The following is a 24,574-nucleotide window of genomic DNA, read 5'->3' as shown; positions in this document are numbered from 1 at the left end:
TAAAAACGCCATTCTAGTAAACCTGACCAAACGATGAAGAGATAACGATGAAAACGATGATGTAGTCGACCAATCAAATGCCTCTATTTATTAAAAAGGCGGTCAGCCAAGCAACAGCCTCAACTTTTATAGTACGTTAGTGTAAGCATATTGTTCGAGGAGTAAGATTAAGTTTAGTAATAAATATTCAAAATCTACGTTTGCAGGAATCCTAAAACACGTTGTGAGCCAAATGGCTTTAAAATACATCGGAAACAGTAATCCGGAAGTATTAACGGCATAAAGTTTGCAGCGCTTCCAAGTGTCGAAAACACCATCGTCCATATAAATGTAAATAACAAGCTCAATACCTGCTACAGTTCCTGTTAGAAAGTTTGCATCTGCTTACTACAGCTTATTCTGCGAGGCGATATTTTTCAAACGGATAATTTTTTTTTCAATAAAAGTAAATTAGACAATTTCTGAGCTCAAATCTGCCGTATTTCATAAGATATTAATGTTATTTAGAAATTCTGGTGAGTTTGAAGTAAAAGTTTGCTATAGGTTAGATATATGGATGGATACGCTGCAAGCTCCATACCGCCTATACTTCCGGGTTACTGTCTCACATTGCGGGGTACTATCTCACATCCATTTGGCTGACAACGTGATAATTGTGTTTGAAGCATGGAAACTGATACTATGCAATGTTTTTTAAATCTATTTTGCGACAAAAAAAATAAAAAAAAAACGTTTTTTTTTGACAACTCACGGCTCTTACACAAATTTATCACCCATTAATTAATGTTGCCTTCTACTTTTCTCTCCCCCTTTACTTTACTTACCCCTATACTTTCAGAATTTCTAATGATTTTTTTTTTAATTTAAAGAATACAGTTATGTAGATAGTAATTTTATATAGACAATTTATTACTGACATTTCTTTGCTTTTATATTTTTTGATTTTACATTTATTGTGAGTTTAAATATATTATTGTTTTGACTGGAGAAACAAATTTGTGTGAAAAACTTTCTTAACCCTACGTTGCTTATAAACAAAGATAATCAAAAACCTAATACATGATGGTAAATTACTTTTTCAAAAAAGCTTATTAAGAATTGTTTATGATATAATATTTTTGGAAAAAATATCTTGGGAATCCAAAATACCATATGCTCTATATTTCTTAAATTCTAAACAAATGTCACTCTTTTATTTCATTTGTTCAGAAGAATACTCCTAAGAAGAGTAAATATTCAGCATCAGTTTATTTGTGTTACCTTCAATAGTCGAGTTCGATCTATTGGTAAAAAACTTAACTTATGAATTAAATGACTTATCCTAGATTGCAATGCATGAGATGCACAGTCTAGGTACAAATAAAAAGTTCATTGTTTATTTTACCACAGCAGTATAGCTTATTTATTTTATTTTACCAATGGCAGTTTGATCAGACAAGCATTTCATCATCAGTTTTGAGTATTAGTTCCTGATCTCTACCATGTCACTTTCCACATCTATCAACTCTAGTTAAACAGTGGAACCCTCTCTTTGCTGTATTACGCTCAGTAACACTAGACATGCTTTTTATGTGGCTACCACTTAAGGGTCATTTTCACTGAAGGTGATTTTTTTCACATGTGAAAGAGAAACTGACAATTATTTTAAAACAACGAAAAACTCACCAATCAGGTTTTGTTTTGCATGCGAAAAAAACATTAGTTGAGAAAAATTCTCCGACGCGTGATAAAGAAATGACAATGCATTCCTGTGACACAGGTCTTGGGTTCTATTCTCAGGCCCAGCAAGGTTGAGTCAGCCTTTCATTCTTTAAGTAAATTGATAAAATTAGCACCAAGCATGCTTAGGAACACAACACTGGAAGTTCCGCATTTGGCAGACCACCTTCCCAACTGGGACATCTGCACACTAGAGCCCAAGGTCAAGGAAACTGGGATGAGCAAAATATGCCTTGGCTGTTGCACCGCTGAGTTTCACGTTTTTTATTTAGAGAACAGTTCATTGGATGTTTTTCAGACAGCAAACTTAGAAGTCCCTCTTTTCATTTCTATTTAGAAAGGTCATTCATGTCTAATTTATACTTCTTTAAATAAAAATTTACAAAATTGTGTCAATTTCGTGTTATATAATGATTAGGTAAATCCCTACATGTATTGTGTATTTTGAAAATTCCTATAGATTTGAATAACTTTATTGTGTCAATCTATTTGAATAGCCCTACATAATTTACATATTATATACTGTTAAAAATATTTTACATTGATCTTTCTGAATATGATATCCCTCTCACAAATAGCCAAATCATTTTTGTGAAACTAATTTAAAGTATTTTTTTTTTAAAGCTTTATATGTATAGAAACTATGATGAGCAAAAAAGCAAAATTTGCCATGGGAAACTCATCAGTCTCACGTTAGTAAGATCTATTAAAACTTAAATATATTACGCAGAAAAATATAAAAACTCTCTCCAAGATTGAATCTTCATCCTTCTCAACGTAGCAGTCATCATGTAGACATCTTACTGTTACGTACCGGGATTGGTTCCGCTTTTAAATAAAATATTATTCCTTTATTTAAACCATTACATTAATGTATGTGTGAAATACAATTTAAAAGATTGAATTTTGAGAAGTAAAAGAAATAAAACACATATAATTCCAAGTCTAAACAATAGCAAACTGTTAACATTTGATGCTAGTTGAATTATTACTGACTTCTGGTTATTGATACAAGTTGGATTATTCTTGCTTTCCTGCTATTGCTTGGATTCGTGTAAGGTAATTTATTTTAATTTACATTTTTTCTCAAATGCAAACATATATATGAATGGTCAGTTGCCCGGAAGTGGCTACCAATATACTTTTGTCCCCTTCTGGTCCTGCTGTGGACTGACTGGTATAACACCAAAGTCAAGCATCACTGGCTGCAGTCAATAAGCGGGTGGGTGACCATTTTGATCAAACTACGTAGGGACTGAGGTCGTGCGGTATTGTCTTGCTAAACTGTTTTACCATAAAATGCTCAACTTTGCGCGAAGGTTGTTGAGCTACCAAAGCAAAGGAGCCATCTTCTCTGCAGAGGATCAAAACTGTTATGGTATGTCTTCAGATCATCCTGAGGGATGTTTCCCAGGGCCCATTGTGCAGCTCTAGTGTGACATAAATAAAAATACCTACCTGTCCCCATCTCTGACAGATTTTCATCAGTTTTTTGCATGTGCTAATTCTCAGACCATTTTGGTGCAAATACCAATACAAAATCATTCTTTATACTTCGGGTTTGACCTAAGAAGTATTAAAACTTAACTTATTAAAAGGGCTGTAATAAAAATTGAAAGAGAAACTCAGATAAACAGAAAATTGTTTAACTTTTTTTTTTTTTACTCAAAAGGTATTGGCTCGATATCATTTTGGTATCACCAGAATTTATCCTAATTACGAAAAATAACCAAATTGTAGATCAGATTTCATAGAAGTCTTCAAGGTTTAGTTTGATCGAAGGTTCAATAACAGAAAAATTTATATATTCCAAGATTTTAGCCAGAAGCTAAAAATTTTATTATTTGAAAAAAAAAAAAAAAAAAAATAGTTATATAGGTTCTCATCATGAAAATTTGTTTATATTTCAGATTTAAAAAAAAAAAAAAGAGATAGAAATAAAATATGTGCAATAAATGCATATGAATACACAAAAAGAAAAAATTAAATAAATTTATTTACAATAATACTTTTAGTCATATTATCACTTTACATGCTCAAAACATAAGTTTGTTTCACTTAGGAGATATTTACAGTGGAGGTATTATTGAAAAATAGAATAAAGCTCTAATATGAACACAGCTCTATTATTTAAAATAATCACAGATCATAATAATAAATCAAGGTTTTTAAATTATGCAACAAAATTCAACCTTCTAAAAAAACATTTCCATAAAATAATTATATATGAGCAAAGCTATAAACAAAATCCTAACATGCAAGCAATGCTAACCATTAACACAAGTTAACTATGTAAATAAATTTTGATTTAATTGTCCATGCAAAGCTAATCAGTTCAGGTCTGAAAATCATTTTAACCCACTTAGAAAAAAACTTTTTTTAAAAAACAAAAACTCATATATATGCTTTTCCTTAGTTAAGTCATGACATTTTATTCTTCTATATTCGAAAATTTACTATTAACAGTCAATAAATAAATGTATTTCTATAAACATAAAATCATCTTACATTAGCATATTAGAAAATAAACAATTTTTTAAGTATTATTTTCTACTGTCGAACAATATAAATTAATTTTGTTAACTTTTTTTTAATAACTTATTGTTATTTAATTACTATTGTGATTTCAGATTTACTTAATCCTGAATTGTGAATATGAACAGTGATGTTTAATTCTCAAGCAATACAAATTGTTATTTGTAAATACATGTTACAAATAACATTTAAAAGATTGAGTATATTTGAATTACAGAGCACAATTTGAAAATCAGGAAACCATTAAGGAATCTAGGAAAAGCTAAAATTTAAATTAAGAGGGCAAAACAATTATCAAAGACAATAGCATATTTATTTTTTCTAAATTTTCTTAAAGTAAAAATTTAGATTATTATTGAAAATCCAAAGCTAACAAAGTGTTTGTAAATATCCAGTATCGACAGAAATTTGACTAGTTTTTGTTAATCAACAAGTACACATGTTTCCCAATCATTCGAAGATGAAATAAAAAAAATATTTGACTATGAATTTAACTATCACCTTCTATTAACTTCGAGATACAAGAATTAAACTTAAAAATAAAAGGCACACAATAGTAATGCAAAAACAATCAACAACATTCATTCGTGGAAAGACAAACAAAAACCAAAGCTGTACAAAAAAAAAAAAAAAAAAGATAAAAATCATGTACAAAATATATCTTCATATTATTATTAACTTTTTTTTAAATGCTGATGCAGCAAACTTTTATACATATACAAAAACAATAGACTTAAAAAGAGAGAAACAGATATTTTTGTTCATTAAAAAGTTTTCACCAAAGAAAAATCATCCAAATTTATAATAAATAAGTTTATATACAAGTTATATAATTTTTACTAGAAATCAATATTTTAAAATGTTTTCATTCTTCAATTGAATGATCCCATTAACATTAAAGAAAAGTTTTTCTGACATCACATGACAGGTCCAATAAGAAGACTAATTTAATTTAGACTATCAAGCCACTGAATATATTCATCTTTGTAATGACGCAGAGGTATGACAAATACACTGATATCATCGATTGTTGCCATTTTGCTGTCAGCAGTTCGCCAATTCTTCTCACGCAGTTTACCCCGGGAGTGCATCACCAAGTCTTGAGCAGCTGATGTGTATCTGACCAGGAAAAAAAAACATTGTGAGTGCAATAAAAAATGTAAAGTTTAATTTTTATTACCTTTGTATCCTCAATATCATAATTTACATAGTCGTTTAGATCAGTGTTTCTCAATCCGATTTGGTAAAATATAAAAGCTTTTTTTTTTTAATCGTAAACCAGTAAGGTTAGTATTTTGAATTGGCATGATCTTTACATTTACAAAATTGTACCACAAATCAATCAACAAAATTAATTATTTAATTTCATGATATTTGGTATTTTCAGAGAAGGTATGGTAACATAAATTTTTAAGTTGAAATAAAAAAAACATGCCTGTAGATATTATAAATTTAAAGAATTCATTTAAAATATCACCATTTGATAATTTAAGATTTTACATAATCTGCATTTGCTCACAACGACCCTATTAAACTATACAAACTAAAAAAAAATTTATTCAGTAAATTAAAACTTCTTTTAAAAAAGATGCCCAATCTGAATAAGAGCAATACAAATACAAATAAATATTATACAATAAATATATAAATAAATACAATACAAAAAAAATAAATATTACCTATACTTATATCGTTGAGCATCGTTGGCAGGAAAATGATCCAGGGATTTTTGTACAACTTCTGCAGCTTTTTCATTTGTGGTCACATCCCATAATCCATCAGTACCCATTACCAGAACATCAGAATCTGTCAAATCTTCTTTCATTAGATCAAACACAAGGACCTTAAAATAACAGATACATACAATGTTTTTAAGTTAGTGCAGAATTTTCATTTACAAAACAGAAAAATCTTGGACAAAATAATAAATTTAATAAAATACAGAATAATAGTTTTTGGGTTTTATTACATAGCATTATTAAAAGAAACTTCTATTTATAAAACAAGAAAATTTTTAAACAAAATAAAGACTTTCTTAGCACCTAACTTCAAAGAGAGAAGAGAATCAATATAAAATATTTCTAACATTGGTGTTAATCAGGACTGTAAAGTCAGTTAGGGAAAATGACCCACACCTGGAATTTTAAAACTTCAAGATTCCTTAATATATAAGTAAACATATACTTATGTGCTACAGCTATATATATATATATTTTAAGTATAAAAGTAATAGATGCTACAGTAAAAAATTGAGGGCAAATCAGATGGAGGAACTAATTTAAATCGGAGGAAAAGCTGTTACCATTACGGCTATTTCTTGATTTATATATATATGCATGTCAATATGTGTGTATGTCTTATTTAAATATGTATGTCTTGAAAATGCTAAATGTCATGAAAAATGAATTAAAGCTTGTTTCTGTGCTTCACATTCACTACTTATTAGGACCGTTTTTATACATGAATTCAGCATATTTGAATCAACCACAACTACAAATTACTTATTTGCATTTGTGTCAAGCAGACAAAAAGAAATGAACTAAATACAATGGTTCTTTTTTCCCCCACACTATTTCATAGCGAAGTGTAAGATTGGCTGACACCTTTAATAGCTTTTAAGCAAATGGTAACCTTCTTCTCACATAACGTGGAAGAATAGTAGGAAGATAGAATTATAATAACTCTAATTTGAATAATTAAAAAACTCAAGACAATGACATAAATTAATAGACTAAACTTTTTGGTTAAAAGTTGAAACACTTAAAACTTCTCAGACAATGCATTTTAATAGCTTAAAAATTTTGATTAAATTGTTTCTTAGATTACATATTCTGTGTTATTTCAACTTTGGAGCAAACTGCTGTTAATACCTCTGGTTCAGGTGACAGAAATGGTTTGATGTCAATATCTGTATTCAAAGCTTTCAAATCGTGGTCTCCAAAACCTCGAGTGACACCAATAGTTGCCAAGACCCGACTCTAGAATGAAAAATGAACTATAAGTTAAGAAATCGATAATTAATGTAAAGTAAAGTAAATTATATAATTTATGGAAAAGTGGGTCAAATTTATTTTAATGTCATAAGGTTGGCAGTTTAAATTGATATGCGAAACGTTCCGGAAAGCCTGTACCGTTTCCATCTACTGTCACAATAGTGGTAGTGTCGCAGCTCCTTGCATTTTCACATATTTCACCACCAGACCACGTTACTGAGCATTTGAAAAATTTAAGATGATTGCTGATCCACTGGCTGTGGCATGCATTCTGCAATACAATACTATGAAATTACATACATTACAGCTGGACCATGTTAGTGAGTATTAAAAATGTTTAAGGCGATTGCTGATCCTGTTGGCTGTGGCGTGTATTTTGTAATGCTGTTCATTGATGCAATATGGATACTATGAAACATTGTGAAAACTGTTGCATGTGATTCAATACAAAAGGAATGAAATGCTCAGTAAAAGGATTGTGTTGCTCTATAACAGTGTTTCCCAAACTTACGACTTTCATGTACCGTTTCAAAAATTTTTCGTAACGCTGTGAACCACTAATAAAAAAAATGAATGAATTTTTTTCTATCATAATTTTTTTTACTAAAGTTAAAAATCGCAAATGGCTGTTGCACCACTCATTATTAACTGTTAACTCTACAAAAAATAGACAATAGAAAAATATGTAATAGTACATTTTCATGGTTAGCTTTGTTTTTAAATAAAATGTTTTGAAATTTTCGTTTGTTATCGCATAAAAACGCATACCCCCGCTAAACTATTCCCGTACCCCTGGGAGTACATGTACCACATTTTGGGAAACACTGCTCTATAACAACACACATCACTATAGCTCAATAACCTGATGTACAGTCCTGACCGTGCACCTTCAGATTACAGCTTCTCCTGAAACTTGAAGAGTAATTTTAGAGGTAGGCATTGTGACAGTCATTCAAAGCAAAAAACAATGTTCAGTAGTGACTGTTTGCATCATTTTTTGAAGAGGATACTGACAAGTTGGTTTCTTGCTATGACAAATGTCTAAACAATAGTGATAACTATGTAGAAAAATAATTTCCAAAATGCACTCTCATGCACAAATAAATTTTGTTTGGAAAAAACTTTTTGTTATGCTAGTTTTCTTTAAAACGACGCATATTTTGAACATTTTGCATTATTTTAATACAATGTGCAGTTGGATAGACTTATGATCTTGTATTTAAGAAGATTCATGATTTACTGATGAAAAAGGAGTATTCTATTTAGTATACAAAATAAATGTATTAGGAGCGTATTCTTTAGAAATTTTTTTCTTTGCCTTTTTTTATTTAGCAAGGGAAAAAACTTTGGAAGTATGAAATAATTAAATACAAGTTTAAAACAAAAAAAAGAATGACACTATCCAGCATTACAAACTGTTACAGGGTGCGTAGCCAAATCTTTGAATCAAAAATAAGCACTTTTTAAAAATTTTTCAAGCACTTTACAAAAGTTTTCAAGCACTCAAAAAATTCATATTCAATCAATGATATTATTGAAAAACAAAAACTTTTTATAAACAGTTTTAGCGTTAAAAAAAAACCCAAAAAGAAACGGGCGTAAATCGACACAATCAGTACTTTCCCACATCACCGAGTGAATTCAACTTGACCTTGAACTCAGAACAAAAGTACCCTTACCCCCTACGTCAAAAAAGTGTTAGAAGTAAAATAAAATAAACAAGAACAAAATTAAAATAAATTAAAAAGAAAAACATTTCATAAGGATCTGATACTTTCTATCCGAATTGGAGCACTCGGGCTTCGGTTTCAAGTGTGCGCGCATGCGCAAGTCATAACGTGGGTACGACATGAAGTCCGCGTGAATGATTACGTAGCAAACTCCCCATTTTTTGTGAAATGCATGGGATCCACCAGATATCACTGAAGGGAAGAAAAAAAATTATTCGGAAAAAAGCACTTTTTAAAAACGCCAGCTGAAAAAAGCACCTTTAAAAGCTTTTAAAAACGATATCCACAAAAAAGCACCTTCAAGTACTTTTTACAAACGCTACGCACCCTGTGTTACATAAAGGCTGGGTGGTTTGAAATATGTAGTGTTAGTAATTGCAAGTAGTACCATTCTTAACCTGGTTGCAATAAAAGAACAATGGACAGTATAATGACGTTTTAAACATGAAAAGGTTGCAATAATATAGATCTTGAAATCTTAACACCATGTATACTTTCTAGTGATATTGTCACAGAATGCTTAAAAAGGTGTGTGTGTGGGGGGGACAAGTCCAATTTATAAATAAGAAAATGACACTGAAATGTAATAAGCCGCAGAGTTCTTACAAAAATCTTCAAGATTTTTGAAGCTATTGAAAATAGAGATTAACAAGTATTTTGGGACAAATATCAAGAGATTTGTTTTTAAAGCTAAACATGTTTTCACTTCTTAAAAAAGATTATTTTTTTTAAATGTATGAATCTTTTGTATTAAACTTGAATTACGATTTAGCAGGCGAACAAGCTGGATGAGAAAGGTAGCAAACAGAATTGCGATTTAGGGTGTTTTTCTGTTATCCAAACCATTTGTTAAATATGGGTCTTACAGCATATGTTTATTAGTACATCCCAAATCATAGGACTCATCTCAGAAGATAAGTAAATAAAAGTTTCACCAAATATAAAAGTACCAAATAAAAAAACATCTAAAAATTAATATATTGTCATCCAAACTTATTTAAAACAATAGGCAAATGTTGAGCTCTATATTTTTATGGGCGATACTACTGATTATGTTATTTTTATTTATTTAATTAGGGCACTTTTGTTAATTAATTGTATGCTTTTTATTCCTGGCATGACAGCAAATTACTTTCGCACCCATTGAGATATGTATGTTAGCAATAATTATTTTTTATAGTAAGACAGATAATTTCAAATTTTTCTTGAAATAAACAAGAAATATAAAACAATCGAACACTGAATCTGAGACAACAAAAATTGAAAACAGCTCGTTAATTGCTAGCTCTTCCTTAGTATTTAGTTTATATGAGGAAATTTTTAAAAATAAATAAATCATATACACGTTATGATTATCACAATACGAAACAAAGAAGATAAAAAGAAAGAAATTTTTGAACATGTTTTTACGAATATGTTACAAGGTAAACAATTTTATATTTGATCATAAAAATAAATACTTCTTATCAACATGCTAAAGACATAAAGATATACTATATAAACAAAGATAAAACAGGGAAGGAATATTGTATGGATGTAATCTATTAGTTCTAAGACTTCAGAAGAAACTGGATGAAATGTAAGAAACTAAAAAAGACCAATACTATTTAGAAGCAGGGTTTGTTGATTTAAATCACGATTTTAATCATGATTTAAATCAAATGATTTTTTTAAAAAAATCATTGATTTAAATCAACTGATTTTTTTTATCTGTATATATTGATTTTAAAAGTTAAAAAACAGTGTTTTAAATTTTTGATACTTTTATTATTTTCTTTTCTTAGTATTAAAATTTAATTTAAATAAATTGCTGCATTAATTAATTTTAGTTAACGAAATTACTTTCTTGGTTTGTGTTAAATTCCAACACATTTGAAATTACATTTTTAAAAATCTTTTAATTCTTGAGATTGAAAGTACAGATTAAAGTAAACATTTAATGCTGTCTTAATATAGACTTGCATAGCTGTAGAAAGTAATTAATAAACATGAATTTTTTTCAAAAAATAATACAAATAATGTTAATTAAAATTCTACCTTTTGAATGAAAAAGCGTGAATTAAAATCTACATCATGTTTTATTGGTGGAAAATGTATATTTCTGAAGCTTGAGGTTATATTAAAAAGAAATTACCCTAATATGCCAAAAACAGAAAAAGAAGAAAAAAGGGCTGATGAATTCAGATGTTTTTTTTTCCTAATATAGTGTCATTCTTCCCTTTCAAACTCTTTCGAAGTCTATTTGATGCAGTAGGGTTATTAACTGGTATTTTTTTCTCATAATATGTTTACAGTATCTTTGACATTATCTGATTTTCTATAAAGAAATTTTGTGAACAAAAATTCCAATGAATACATAGATTTTAAAATTTTTTTTTTTAGCTTAACTTATTTATTTTGATATAGAATTAAAAATGAATATTTTAATATAAAAATATATAGGTTAAATATTTATTTATTTTTTGATGAATGACTACATTTATAAACACAGTCTGCTACATTTATTTTGTCATTTTAAAAATCAAGAGAAAAAAAAAAAAAGAAATCACAATTTTAAATTAAAGTTATGGTTTGCTAACTGAAACTTTGTTTTAATAGTTAAAGCACAGGGGCCTGTCCAAGCCGGTACCTTTACAAATTCAACTTTAGGAAAAATGATAGAATAATCACACAAAATACTTTTTCTTAAAATTTTATTTTTGTGTCTCGTAAGAAACAATAAATCCATATTTTTACTATATTTGTGTTGATTTTTTAATATAATTTTTAATTTTCACAAAATAGGTACCTCTCAGAAAAACCCAAACAGACCCCTGAAGTATTCTTTAAATTCTATACTTCATCTAGTCTTTAAATTTTAATCATGCATTTGTTTCAAAATGGTTACTATGCATTCAAAGCCATGTATTATAATGAAAAATTATTTTAGTTAGAGCTTCTAAAATATTGTTACAATATAGTTTTAATATTAAGTTAATTTAATTAAACATTTATAATTTTTTTTAATCATAAATTAAAGTTCCTACAGTGTATTTGAATAAAAATAAAAAAAATCTGATTTAAATCAAAAAAATCCGATTTAAATCAAAAAAATCTGATTCTTTTGATTTTTTTTAAAAAAATCAAAAAAATCACGAACCCTGTTTAGAAGTAATATAAGAATGGCTTAAATGTAAAAAAATTAAATTTAATACAATACCATAAATTAAACTTAATTTCAAAATAAATATTTTGGATATACTATTTGTAATTGTAAATTAAAATGAGTTTTTTGGTAGTGTACATGTTTAATATGTAATGTGCTAATTCAACAGCATTAATAAAACTTGATTATGCTATTTAAACAGTTTTCTCTGTATCATTGTAAAAATAGGTTTTACTATATTTATTTACATAAAATACTACAAAATTCAATTATTTCAATTTCTTTAGACATTCATTAAATTAATTTTTTTCTAATTGTTGCCATTCTGTTTTCACTTATTTAAAAATGATACATCAAAGAGCATCAAAATTTAAATGAGTCTTTAAACTGGTTTGCAATTACAAACTGTTTTAATATTTGATATTAAATTGAAAGAAATCTATTTTATGCAAGATGGTTTTTTCCAAGAGGAAATATTTTTCCATCCTTAGTTTAAAACAAAAAAAAAATAATGTAAACTTCAATTTAAGAAAAGAAGATTACTTACTCTTTTCCCTTCTCCATAGATTAATGGAAATTTGAGATCTGGGATGCCAATGCTTTTATAAGCCCTAAAATATTACAATCATTATTCTACTTATAACTTATATATGGAAAATTCTAAGGTAATGAGACAATTTTTATTACCAGTTAAAACATTGTATTAATATTAAAAAAAAAAAAAAAAAAGGAATACACTTGATATTAAAACTTTATTCGACACAATAAAACAGAAGACATAATTTGCGGTAAAGAAATGGAATTAAATATTTGAATTATAAATGTACTTAAAGCACATACTTGTATTCTTAAAAATAGACTAAGTAAAAGAGAAAAAAAGTTATAAAGGCTTTAAAAACTTAATCACATATGAATATATCAGTTTGAATTGACTCTGTGAGTGATTGATTTTTGAATTTTTTAAAAATTGTAGAAGGATAAGATTAGTTTGAAAGTTGTTAACAGTATGTTAATATAAGAATCTAATAATACATTTATTATATGTAGCCTCATAATTAAAAAATAAATTTACAACTTACCAGCCAGACATGTAAGCATCTCGATATAAAATTTTTTCCCCAATGTCTTTCCTAGCAGGCCGTCTTGCGAATTCTAAATGTGTGAATTCTCCACCTAGTAGTTCAGGCCGCAAATGACCCTATAAAGAATAAAACATGTATTGGAAAAAATTCAACAAAACATGGGACCTGATAGAGAACGATGATACCCGATAGTTTAAAAAACAAAATATAGTTCCACTATTTTATTATGAAATTTAATTCTTTAGCTTTTCACCTTAAACTAAAAAGAGTAAATTCAGTGGCATTAAGAAAGAATTTTTTTCAAACAATCAATAATTCAGATATTTTATTAATTCTTCTCAATCGTAAAGCAACTGAAAAGAGGTTCACAAATGTTTTCTGATTTTTTTATGGTGGCAAAGCAATGGACTTGTCAGAGAAAAATAATCCATCAAACATCTTAAAGTCAGAAATCTTTCTTCCCAGTGAAAATTAAATTTTGGCCAGAGAATTGATAATTTTTGCTCCAAGAAACAAATAATAAGATGAATAAGTATTATTTTGCGTCATGAAGAGAAAAAAAAATTGCTTAGCTATTATGCACTTTTAAATTTGAAGTAATAAAATTATAAAAAAATTTATTCTATAAAATTTTATATAATAAATTTTAAAAAGGTGAACACCCCAAATTTTAAACACAACTTAAGAAATTAAAAACAATCATCAGGCTTATACAGATTTTCAAGATTTAGCAAACAGGAATGAAATAATTCATTAGAATAAAATATTGATGAGGGTTGATTCCACAACTTTTCAATAAATGGTCAAAACTTCAGGCCATTGTGTAGATATAGTTAGTGGAATAGTTGAAAATACTAAATTTTATATATTTTTTTTTAATCATTTGAATATTATTATACATAGCTGTCAACTTTCATTAATTTTTTGTAAGATTTCATTTTTATATTTAAAAATTTATACTTTCTTTTCATATCCTTGATTTAATAAATCATTTGGACCACCAACATATCTGAATAATTTAAACTAACATATAAAGGCATGATAATCAGACAATGGTGTGTTCAGTTTCTGACAAAAGGAAAAAAATATTTTGGTCTCTATTTGTAATTCAATCGCAATCTAACTACTACTTGGAAAAATCATTTACGACGAGAGTAAAAGTCTGCAGATATGGCTATACATTTTTGAAATTTTTTGCAGCATTATAAATTTAAGTAGCTGTAACTATATCGATATTTAATATAGAGAGCTAATTTTTGTGTTTAAGTTTTCAGAAATTAAGTAACGTAGCAAAGTTATTTACAAAAAATATTTTTTTTAAAATTAAATATTTAAAACTCACAATAACTTTTTTTTTTTTTTAGTAATGTCAGCAACATGATATTGGATATTTTCAATTGATCATACAGGAAGAAATAACAGCAACAACACATGTACTAAATAACACAGTATGTGCCATTTTAAAAACACTTCTGATAAAAAAGTGGCCTATTTATATGATGTAAATGCCAAACTAGAAAATATTTCTTTATTTTTTTTTTAAAAAAAAAGTCAAATGAATTAAATATTTTTCTAAAATATTAAAAAAACTTTAATTTTGAGTTTTTTAAAATTAATTTTTCTCAATTTTTTAATTAAAAAAATATTTCATAGCAAACATGCCAAATATCATTATAATATGTAAACATCATCTGTATAAATTGTTCAAAATCATCTGTGTATAAATTGTTACCATAACTCTTTTTTAAAATTCTTATTGATTGATTTAATGTGGAATTATACACAATAAATAATTTATAATCAAAAATAAAATTTTAACATACCAATTTCCTTATTCTGTCCCTTTCTGTTTCAGGAGTGAAGTCATTAGACATGGGACTAGTTTTCAAACCTCGACAAAGAACAGCTCTAAATAAAAAAAATACCAATAGCAGTTCATTAAATTTTGGAAGAAAAAAACAGATAATAATTATATAACAGATAATAAAATTCACAGAAATAAATGTAGAGCATAAATTAGCAATGAAAATAGAAAGTTTTTTGTAAATGTTTATATTAATTTATGTTATAATATATATTATATGCATAAACTTAAGCATTAAAAAGTTTTATTTCCATTTTAGCTAAAAAGCAAATAAACTGTCTAGAAAATTCCAAACGAAGTCCACTCCATACATTGAATGTTGTTTGAAAATTACTCCTATTTTGCCACCATAAATAAAAGCTAACACACCAAAAATATAACTAAATTAAACTTGAAATATATGTTTTCCAGATTTAGAATTCTTAATTGCTCAAACAAGGTGTATTTAAAAAGGAATAAGTTTAGAAAATGATTAACAGCAACATTTACATAGTTTCAAGCTAGTAGGCTAAAAAATAGCACCCTTTTGACTTAAGATAGAGCTTTTTATTGAACTGAAGTGAGTACCAGACTATGTTACACATATTTGTGTATTTAATGTTGTGTTCTGTTTTACTGTGATACAGCAGATAAATATTTTACCTTTAGAGAAAGTTGAATTTAGCATATTATGAATTAGCACATAAAATAGAACCAAAATAAATTTATATATATATATATAATTTTTTTTCCTTTTCATTCTGACTATATTTATGTTAGCAATACCAGGAAGAAATTTATTTATATTAGTAATAATATTTCAATTGATCTAAAAGAATTGAACTAAAAAAATTATTTTCGAGGAACATATGTTTCATTAAAAAATAAGTTACTTTTAGTGGAAGGTTCAATCGATTTTTAAAAAGCAATAGATTCAACACATTTACACAGGACTCAAGTTTCACCAACTTATAAAGAGAAATACACACTTTCTTTTAATGCTATGTAAGAAAAACACATATTCATAACAAAAGAATTAATTAACAGTTTACCTTTACTAACAAGAGCATTTATTAACATCTACTTGAGCCAGATATTTTTCTCTATTTTTCACATGGTTATGTAAACATATATATATATATGGAAATTACCTGCTGTCTCCAGCATTAGCAACGTAAAGTTTGCCAAATACAAAAACGGCAGCTAAAGCAGTACATCCACCAGTCATCGTATAGTGTTTCTTATCAACTGATATTTGCCGGTCCTATTAATTAAGAACTAATAAGTCAAAAATAAACTTCTAATTACAAGAAAACACTCAATGCACATATACATATCATATTATAAGTAAAAAAAGGTACCCTTCCATCATTAGATACAATTATAGACAGTACATAGCAGCCGCTTTTAAGTATTCGCATGAGATTATATTTAATGTTTATAGTGGTAGTAAGAATGCAAGAATTCATACTTTTTTTTATTTAATTCTAGAATCTATAAATATAATTTAAAATGAATTTGATTATCATCTCATATCAATAAAATAAACAGTGATATAACTGCATGATAATCATTTAATAGTAAGATTAAGATCTGACAAAAATATATGTTTCGATCTACAATTGTAATTTCAATATCACTTGGGAAAAATCATCTCTGAAAAAGACTATATTTAGCCTGGCAACAAATTTCGTTAGGTATGCATTTCAGTTTAATGACATCATTTTAGCAAATTTACTCATGTATGTACATTATTAATTTGCTTTGTGTTTTCCAGTATTTACAATTGTAAATTAACTAATAAATTAAATGATTTCATTTATTGTTATATTTTTCTTAATTTCAAAAACCTATTAATTAAATCGGTAAATTAGAACTTGCATATTTTGCAATACATTTGTGGGTCTTATAACATAGAAATATTTTTGTCTTGATATTTCAAATTAAATTACCATTTCCCAAAAAGCAGATTCTAATGCTCCAATGATGAGACTGTCAGCAGTTACATCCCTGTCAGTGGTAAAGCCAAGAAAACCTGGAGGTTGAGAGCTGCGCTCATGGCTTCCTTTAGCAAAGAGGTTTAATCCTGTTTGAGGTAATACTAATAGGTCTGCTACTTCCTGTAGTTTTGTCTAGAAAATGGAAAAATGTATCAATTCACTGAATTTTAAATGAAAGAAACAGAAATTATCTAACCTAAAAGAATCCATGAATTCATTTTTATTATTTATTAAATTAAAAGAAAAAAAAATTAAAATACAGCTAAATGAATTTTCTTGAACAGTTTAAGCTTTTATAAAATGTCTTTCATATTGTCAGGGTCATGTGGGATTAAGTGTTCATATGAAAAGAAATAACTTTTAAAAAAAGATTGTTATTCCAGTTTTAGAATTTCAAAACTAAGTTTAGTAAAAAAAAAAAAAAAAAAAAAAAAAAAAAAAAAAAAAAAAAACGTATATTAAAGGAAATATTATAACTGAGAAAAAACAATTTTCTAGTCTGTTGGTACAGCAATTTTTTATTCTAATCCATCACATTAAGCATAATAATGTGATTACTTTATCTATGATCTCATTTACAATGAATGGCAATTACTTGTTAGGTTTACTTGTTCAAGCAATCTCTCTGAATGCTAAAATATACACAAATTCTTAGATTGGCACTCAATTTTGACATAATAGAATAAAAAATAGCTGAGTTTCAATAGTTAATACAAAGCTAATTCAGCATCAATGAAAAAAAAAAGAAGCCATTTATGGCAACATTTAAAAATTGACTAGGGACATATTCGCCTTTAAATTTTATTCAGCAGTGTGTCATACCCTAGACTCATTCTATATAGTTATGCGTGCTACTTCATATTAAATCAAAAAAGGAAATAAAAACTAATAGTTTTTTTTTAATTAACCCCCAAAAATTATGTAGTTTAAGAAAATTATAATTTACATTTTGAATAATACATAATATAATTTATAACTTTTAAGAAATATTGTTTATTTATCATTGAAGCATTTTTGTATACTTTTCATATTGTGAAATATTTATTAACAGCAAAAGTTTAACATACTTATTTTTATTTAAAAAAAAAAAAAAAAAAACTAATTGAGAAATTAATTTTAAATAAATTTATAAATTCTGACAGACACTAACTTCATGATGATAAATTTTTTTTTAAAATTTAATAAATTGCAAGAGATATAAATGCAGCATTTCTTAAAAATGCAACATTTCTTATTAAAAATTTTTGGAATAAAAATACGAAGAATAAAATAAAACTATTAATAATTATAATTCTCTGCAATAATAATAATAATTAAAAAAAAGAAGAATCACGAGAAATTTTAAGGCTTATTCAGAAAGCAGAAAATTTCACTTTACTATTTTTTTAATCTTCACAAATTGGACTTCTCAGTAAATTATTTGCTTAGAAACCCCATAAACATTCAACAAACATTTTTTCACTTTCTTTTCTATTACTTAATATGATGTAAAAGTTAGAAGAGGATCACATTATTTCTTTTCCTTTTCAGATAGTGGCATTCTTTCCTAGCAAAGTTGGTCACTCCTAATTTAGATATAAAATTTAAAAATTAGCAAGAAAAGAGGGAGGAGGAGGCAATAAATAAAGCAGCTAGATTTTTTTTTTAAGTAATGAACTTTTGGTGAACTTGTGTCCTTAACAAGTAGTCATGTAGGCTTCATTCAGCAATTAGTTTTATGCACATAATGACTTTATTTTTTTCACCTGTATTATTTTTTGCAAAGAGTTTGCAGCTGCAACAGCTACTCCAGATCCAGCATGTCCATCAAATAGTCCAAAGTAGACCCATGGAATAGTGTGTTCCAGCTAGGAAGATCAAGGTTTTTCATTGTTATTATTGAAATATTTAATAACTAAATAACATCAGTTGTTATCATTGGTGAAATTCTTTAATAAAAAATTTTGCATATGAACATTCATAGATAGAAATCACTAACTGAAAAATCAAAGTGTAATTAAAGTAATAGCACTTTCAAATTAAGGCTTATAACGCACTGACTTAAAATTAAATAACCTTACATTCAGGGATGTAATGAATATTTGGCCCCTATTCAGCAATCGATTAAAATTATACATTCTGCTTACATTAAAAAAAGTCAGGCTAAATTGTGTATTTAATATTTTTTTGCAGTTCTGCAATTTTATACAAATTAAACTTTTGTTAAACAATATAGATTAAAAAAGTCATAATAAAAAGTTTTTGGGGTAAAAAAAAAATACAGAAAAGCTCTATTTTTAAAATCATTTTGCAAAAATAATTAATAAAAAAAAAGAGGGGCTTAATTTTGAAGTAGGAAGTGTGAACTTTATGTCAGACTTTATCAAAATGGAAAAAAAAAAAAAAAAACTTGAAAGACTTACCGAAGACTTTTAGCCAACACAAAATTTTGAAAATTGAGCTCTGAGATAACCTATTTGGAAGCCAATCACTTTGTAGTATTTAGGATTACAATTAAAAAAAAATAAAAATAATTCAAAATAATAACATATTTATTTAAAAATTCAAATTTTTCAAAAGGTTAAAAAAAAAAAAAAAACTACTGTGATTTTTTAATTCAATTATTTCTTTCATTATTTTAAGAAATTGCCGATATCACATGAAGATGGCAATAAACAGTGGTTAAATAGATTTGCTTTAGATCCTGGACATTTTAGAATTTTCTAAATACACCAATCCAAATTTACAATAAGTTTGAAAACCAGACAATGAAGAGCTTTAATTATATAGCAAAACAAATTTAGCACCCACAGCAAACAATTGTAATGCATATTGTTGAAAAATATCCACTTCGAATATATATATTATTCCAAGTTTGACTTTTTATAATTTATATACACCTAGAGAAAGTATTTCTAAACATACAATAAATTTAAAACCACTAAATCAAACTCCATTGAGTTAAAAGACCAAAGTAAAATAAAATAAATTAACTAACCAGTAGTTTCTGAAAAGCTTCGGGAGAAGTTTGTGTTGATTTAGGATCATCAGGATTTAACTCATTCAGTAGTGCTGCGTCTTCATCAATATTTGGTTTAGGAGAGGAATCTATAATCGGTGGGACGGAACTTACATCCATCTCTTTATTTTCCATGGAACTTTCTGTAGTGGCCACTTGGGACTCTGCAGGCTGGGACTCACTAGTTGCATCTGAAGGTAAGCCTGGAACATTTTTTTTAGAAATAGCTACTAAAGTGTTCAAAAAATGTCTAGAAGAAGCTGCTTGGTCTTCATTCCGCACACTTTTACCAGCATTTATGGCCCTAAAAGAATACAAGCGTGTGACATCTAAATAAATTGTTAAGAGATCATACGAAATAATAACCGGAAAATTTTCTACAAAGTAAATTTATGCATAGCAGAGTTCTCACTAAGAATAAAAAAAGGGCAAGGTGCTACCTCACAGAAAAGGGCACTCACTCAACACTGTAAAAATTTATTAAAATGAATAATATCATGTAATAACTAATTTTGATCCTGACCTTTTTTTAAGTTACCGTCTTCTACTATTTTATGCGCATACTTCAAAAAGTAATTTTGACTCATTATGTAAATAAGAGAAAATTTGTAGCTTATAAATAGTAATTAAAGGCAGGTAAGACCATCCCGTGCTTAATTTTTTTTTTTTTTTAAAAAGTGAAAGAAAAAAATTATTTTTAGATAAATATATTGAAAGATTTTTTTCTATAATTTATACTGAAAATTATTAGCAATAAACATTTAAAGGTGCATTTATTTAAAAAAGAAGGTATGTATTTATTTCAAAAATAATTTTAAAATCGCTTAAAAAATTTATTAATATACCCACTTGAAAAAAGAGAAACTTATAGAAGTTTAACCAATTGAGAATAATCCTAACAAGGTAAATATTTGTATAAGTAGTAATCAGAATTAAGCCTATAAATAGAGACAATTTTTGTGTGTAATTATTATTTTTACAGTTTACAAATTTTTCTTAAAAATGGTATATGAATAAAAAGTCAGTGTTTCGAAAGGATGGCAGCTTATTTTTACAAAAAGGGCAAAGAGGGTGCATTTATAAGGATCAAAGGACAGGCAGGGTGCGCTGCCCTTCTAAAAACGCTTAAGGAGAACACTGTGTATAGTAAAGGAGACTGCAAAGGAGATTCCTATATCATGACATGTGGCAGTATAATAGCCAAGTTTTAGCCTCTTTCGGGCACCGGCGTGATAGAAATTAAAAAAAAAAAGAAAGCATCACAGAAAGGGACCAACTCGTACCCACCCCCGGGAAAAAAATCTACATGTTTTTCTAAAAAAAGTTTCCTGTTTAAAATTCAGGGATGAGAGTAGTTGGAAAGTAAAAAAGAGAAAATTCAAGAATGAAAATATATATATATATATATATATATATACAATATATACATACACAAAAATTCGACAAAAAAGTGCAACTTTTAAACTTGTAAACCATGTGATTATAAATGCCGATGATTAATTTTAAAATTGCATGAATATATAAATATGAATCACATGCATGATTTTAAATTAAGAGAATATGAATCCCGAAATGAGGCTTTTAGATCACGTGAATATGAAACTCTATATTAAATTTAAAAAATGCGAAAATACAAATCCTGATGCGTAATTTTTAAATAGCGCGAATACGAATCCCACTGTCTAATTTTTAAAGCACATACAAATAGGAAAAACGATGTTTGATATTACAACCGCCAAAAAGAATCGAGACATTGGATTTTAAGCTCGCGTGAATATGAATTACTACATAGGGTTTTAAAAGTCCATAATTACAAATCGCAATATTGGATTTTAAAATCTCTTAAATAAGAATCACAATGTACGACATTTAAATTGCCAGATTAAGAATCGCAACGTTCACTTTTAAACAGGGTTCGTGATTTTTTTGATTTTTTAAAAAAAAATCAAAAAAATCGGATTATTTTGATTTAAATCGGATTTTTTTGATTTAAATCAGATTTTTTTTATTTTTATTTAAATACACTATAAGAGCTTTAATTTATGATCAAAAAAACTTTATAAATGTTTAATCAAAATTCAATTAATATTACAACTATATTATAACAATATTTTAGAAGCTCTAACTTACTAAAATAATTTTTCATTATAATGCATAGCGACCATTTTGATACAAAGGCATGATTGAAATTAAAAGACAAGATAAAATAGATAATTTAAAGAACACAAAGTTTCAATTAGCACAGCATAATTTTAATTTAAAATTGTGATCTCTTTTTTTTCTCATGATTTATAAAATGGCAAAATAAATGCAACAGATTGTGTTTATAAATGTTGTTATTCATCAAAAAATAAATATTCAATCTATATATTTTTATGTTAAAATATTCATTTTTAATCCTTTATCAAAATACATAAGTTAAGCTAAAAAACATTATTAAAAAAATCTATGTACTCATTGGAATTTTTTTTCACAAAAGAAAATCTGATAATTTCAATGATACCGTAAACATATTATGAGAAGAAAAATAAAAACCAGTTAATAACCCTACTGCTTCAAATAGACTTTGATAGGGAACAATGACACTATATCAGGAAAAAAATATCTGAACTCAGTTTCTTTTTTTTTTCTATTTTTGGCATATTAAGGTAATTTCTTTTTAATATAACCTCAAGCTTTAGAAATATAGAAATTTCCATCAATAAACTATAATGTAGATTTGAATTTCATGCTTTTTTAATCAAAAGGTAGAATTTTAATTAACATTTGCTTTTTGAAAAAAAAGCATGTTTATTTACTTTCTACAGCTATGCAAGTCTATATTAAGACAGCATTAAATATTTACTTTAATCTGTACTTTCAATGTTAAGAATCAAAATATTTTTAAACATGTAATTTTAAATGTGTTTAACACACTCCAAGAAAGAAAGTAATTTCGTTAACTAAAATTAATTATTGCAGCAATTTATTTAAAATAAATTTTAAAACTAAGAAAAGAAAATAATAAAAGTATCAATAATTTAAAGCACAGTTTTTTAACTTTTAAAATCAATATAATATATATATAAAAATCAGTTGATTTAAATCAATGATTTTTTTAAAAAAATCATTTGATTTTAATCATGATTTAAATCGTGATTTAAATCAATGAACCCTGCTTTTAAATTAGGTAAATACGAAAATTAATGCTTTAGGGAGGAATGAGGACTTCAATACTTTCGCTTCGCGGAAAATTTAATTCCTCATAAAATCCTCAGCAGAAATTAGCGGGAAAAATCCAAAGGAAAAAAAAGCGGAAATCCGCAAAAGAATCACATCCCTGAAAATCAATTTGGCAATTGTAGTTGCCATGGTAGATCACATTACAGAAATATCTCCGGACTACAAGATGGCAGATTTCCACATAGATCAACCCTTGATTTTGTCTCCTATTTATTATAACAAGCAATACTAAAATATTTTCCACAAAGGTGACAATTTCACCCTCAGTGGCATTGATGTATATCATGCATATCTGTTAGGTAACAAATAATAAGGTTAGTTCCATATCATGATCTGTTGCTCTAACAATTGCCTAACAGACTAGAAGGATATAAACCAACATAGTTTTAAATAAAATTTTCAAGTCTAAAATCTGTTTGTGATCTGTAGAGCTGTTTGTGAACTATAGTTGCTAAGACACCAAACATATTTTAAACTTACATTTATAAAAAAAAATCATGCAAAGGTTTGCCTGGAGGTTGCTACAAGTTGGTCCTTTGATGGAGTTTTTATTTAATTTTTTTAGTTTCTCGAGAGAACTGCCCTGAAGTAGCTAAAAATCGACGGTTATTCTGCAGCAGATGACGATACGGAAATAATCCCAATCCATGTTCAATCATTACAATACTTGATGTAAATTATGAAATTTTACAAAAGCAGCATATAGAATATCAGCTGTGCTGAACATATAATAGCAAAATAGTATATACGATTCAACACAAAAGAATAAGATACAATAATACATGATAAACTGATACCCATAGGAATAAGTTTTCAAACAATAAGAAATTATGAACACTTGTAGAATTTTCAATCGTACTTCATTTTTATTGGAATAATTTTAGAATCAAATTCAAACACCCCTTACTCTGCATATCCAGAATTCCAAGGCAACTGCGTAATGTCTCTTGGAACAATTATAGGACGAATTACATGGTCTGCTGACACCTGAACTTCATCATCAGATGTCAATTGTAAAAATTTTGGTCTTGTGTAACGAAATTTTAGAGGAGGTCTGTCGAGTGTTTCTCCATCTTTGAGTGCAGGATATGCTTCCAATCCACCAACGACATTATATAAAGCATTTCTCACCCGATTAAACATAATTCAATTTAAAAAATTACGAGTAATCCGATAAAACCAAAACGTAAACATTTACATTTCACAGTACGTTGGCATCTTGGTTCGTCACTCGTGATAATTTGCTTACGGTTAACGTTACAATGCTCAATAAATTCAACTCAATAGTTTATTTTTAAAAGCGTATA

At 27.3% G+C, this 24,574-nt stretch overlaps 1 protein-coding gene across 1 annotated transcript; it reads right to left on the bottom strand.

The window, feature by feature from the left end:
* Positions 1 to 3,695: 3,695 nt before the first annotated feature.
* LOC107440879 (protein phosphatase 1H) lies at positions 3,696 to 24,522 on the bottom strand. The gene is made up of 11 exons (XM_016053944.4): positions 24,175 to 24,522; positions 20,025 to 20,349; positions 18,793 to 18,894; positions 17,000 to 17,179; positions 16,199 to 16,311; positions 15,028 to 15,112; positions 13,202 to 13,320; positions 12,670 to 12,733; positions 7,125 to 7,232; positions 5,934 to 6,097; positions 3,696 to 5,373 (listed from the first exon to the last, which is right to left on the bottom strand). Exons 1-11 carry the CDS (start codon positions 24,408 to 24,410, stop codon positions 5,202 to 5,204), a joined length of 1,668 nt encoding a protein of 555 aa, XP_015909430.2. The 5' UTR covers positions 24,411 to 24,522; the 3' UTR covers positions 3,696 to 5,201.
* Between the last annotated feature and the right edge of the window lie 52 nt (positions 24,523 to 24,574).

The sequence above is a fragment of the Parasteatoda tepidariorum genome, chromosome 2, assembly GCF_982258835.1.
Source record: "Parasteatoda tepidariorum strain Cologne lab strain chromosome 2, Ptep-v5.0, whole genome shotgun sequence".
Taxonomy (NCBI): Eukaryota; Metazoa; Arthropoda; class Arachnida; order Araneae; family Theridiidae; genus Parasteatoda; species Parasteatoda tepidariorum.
This window is presented reverse-complemented; position numbering and strand designations above follow the sequence as displayed.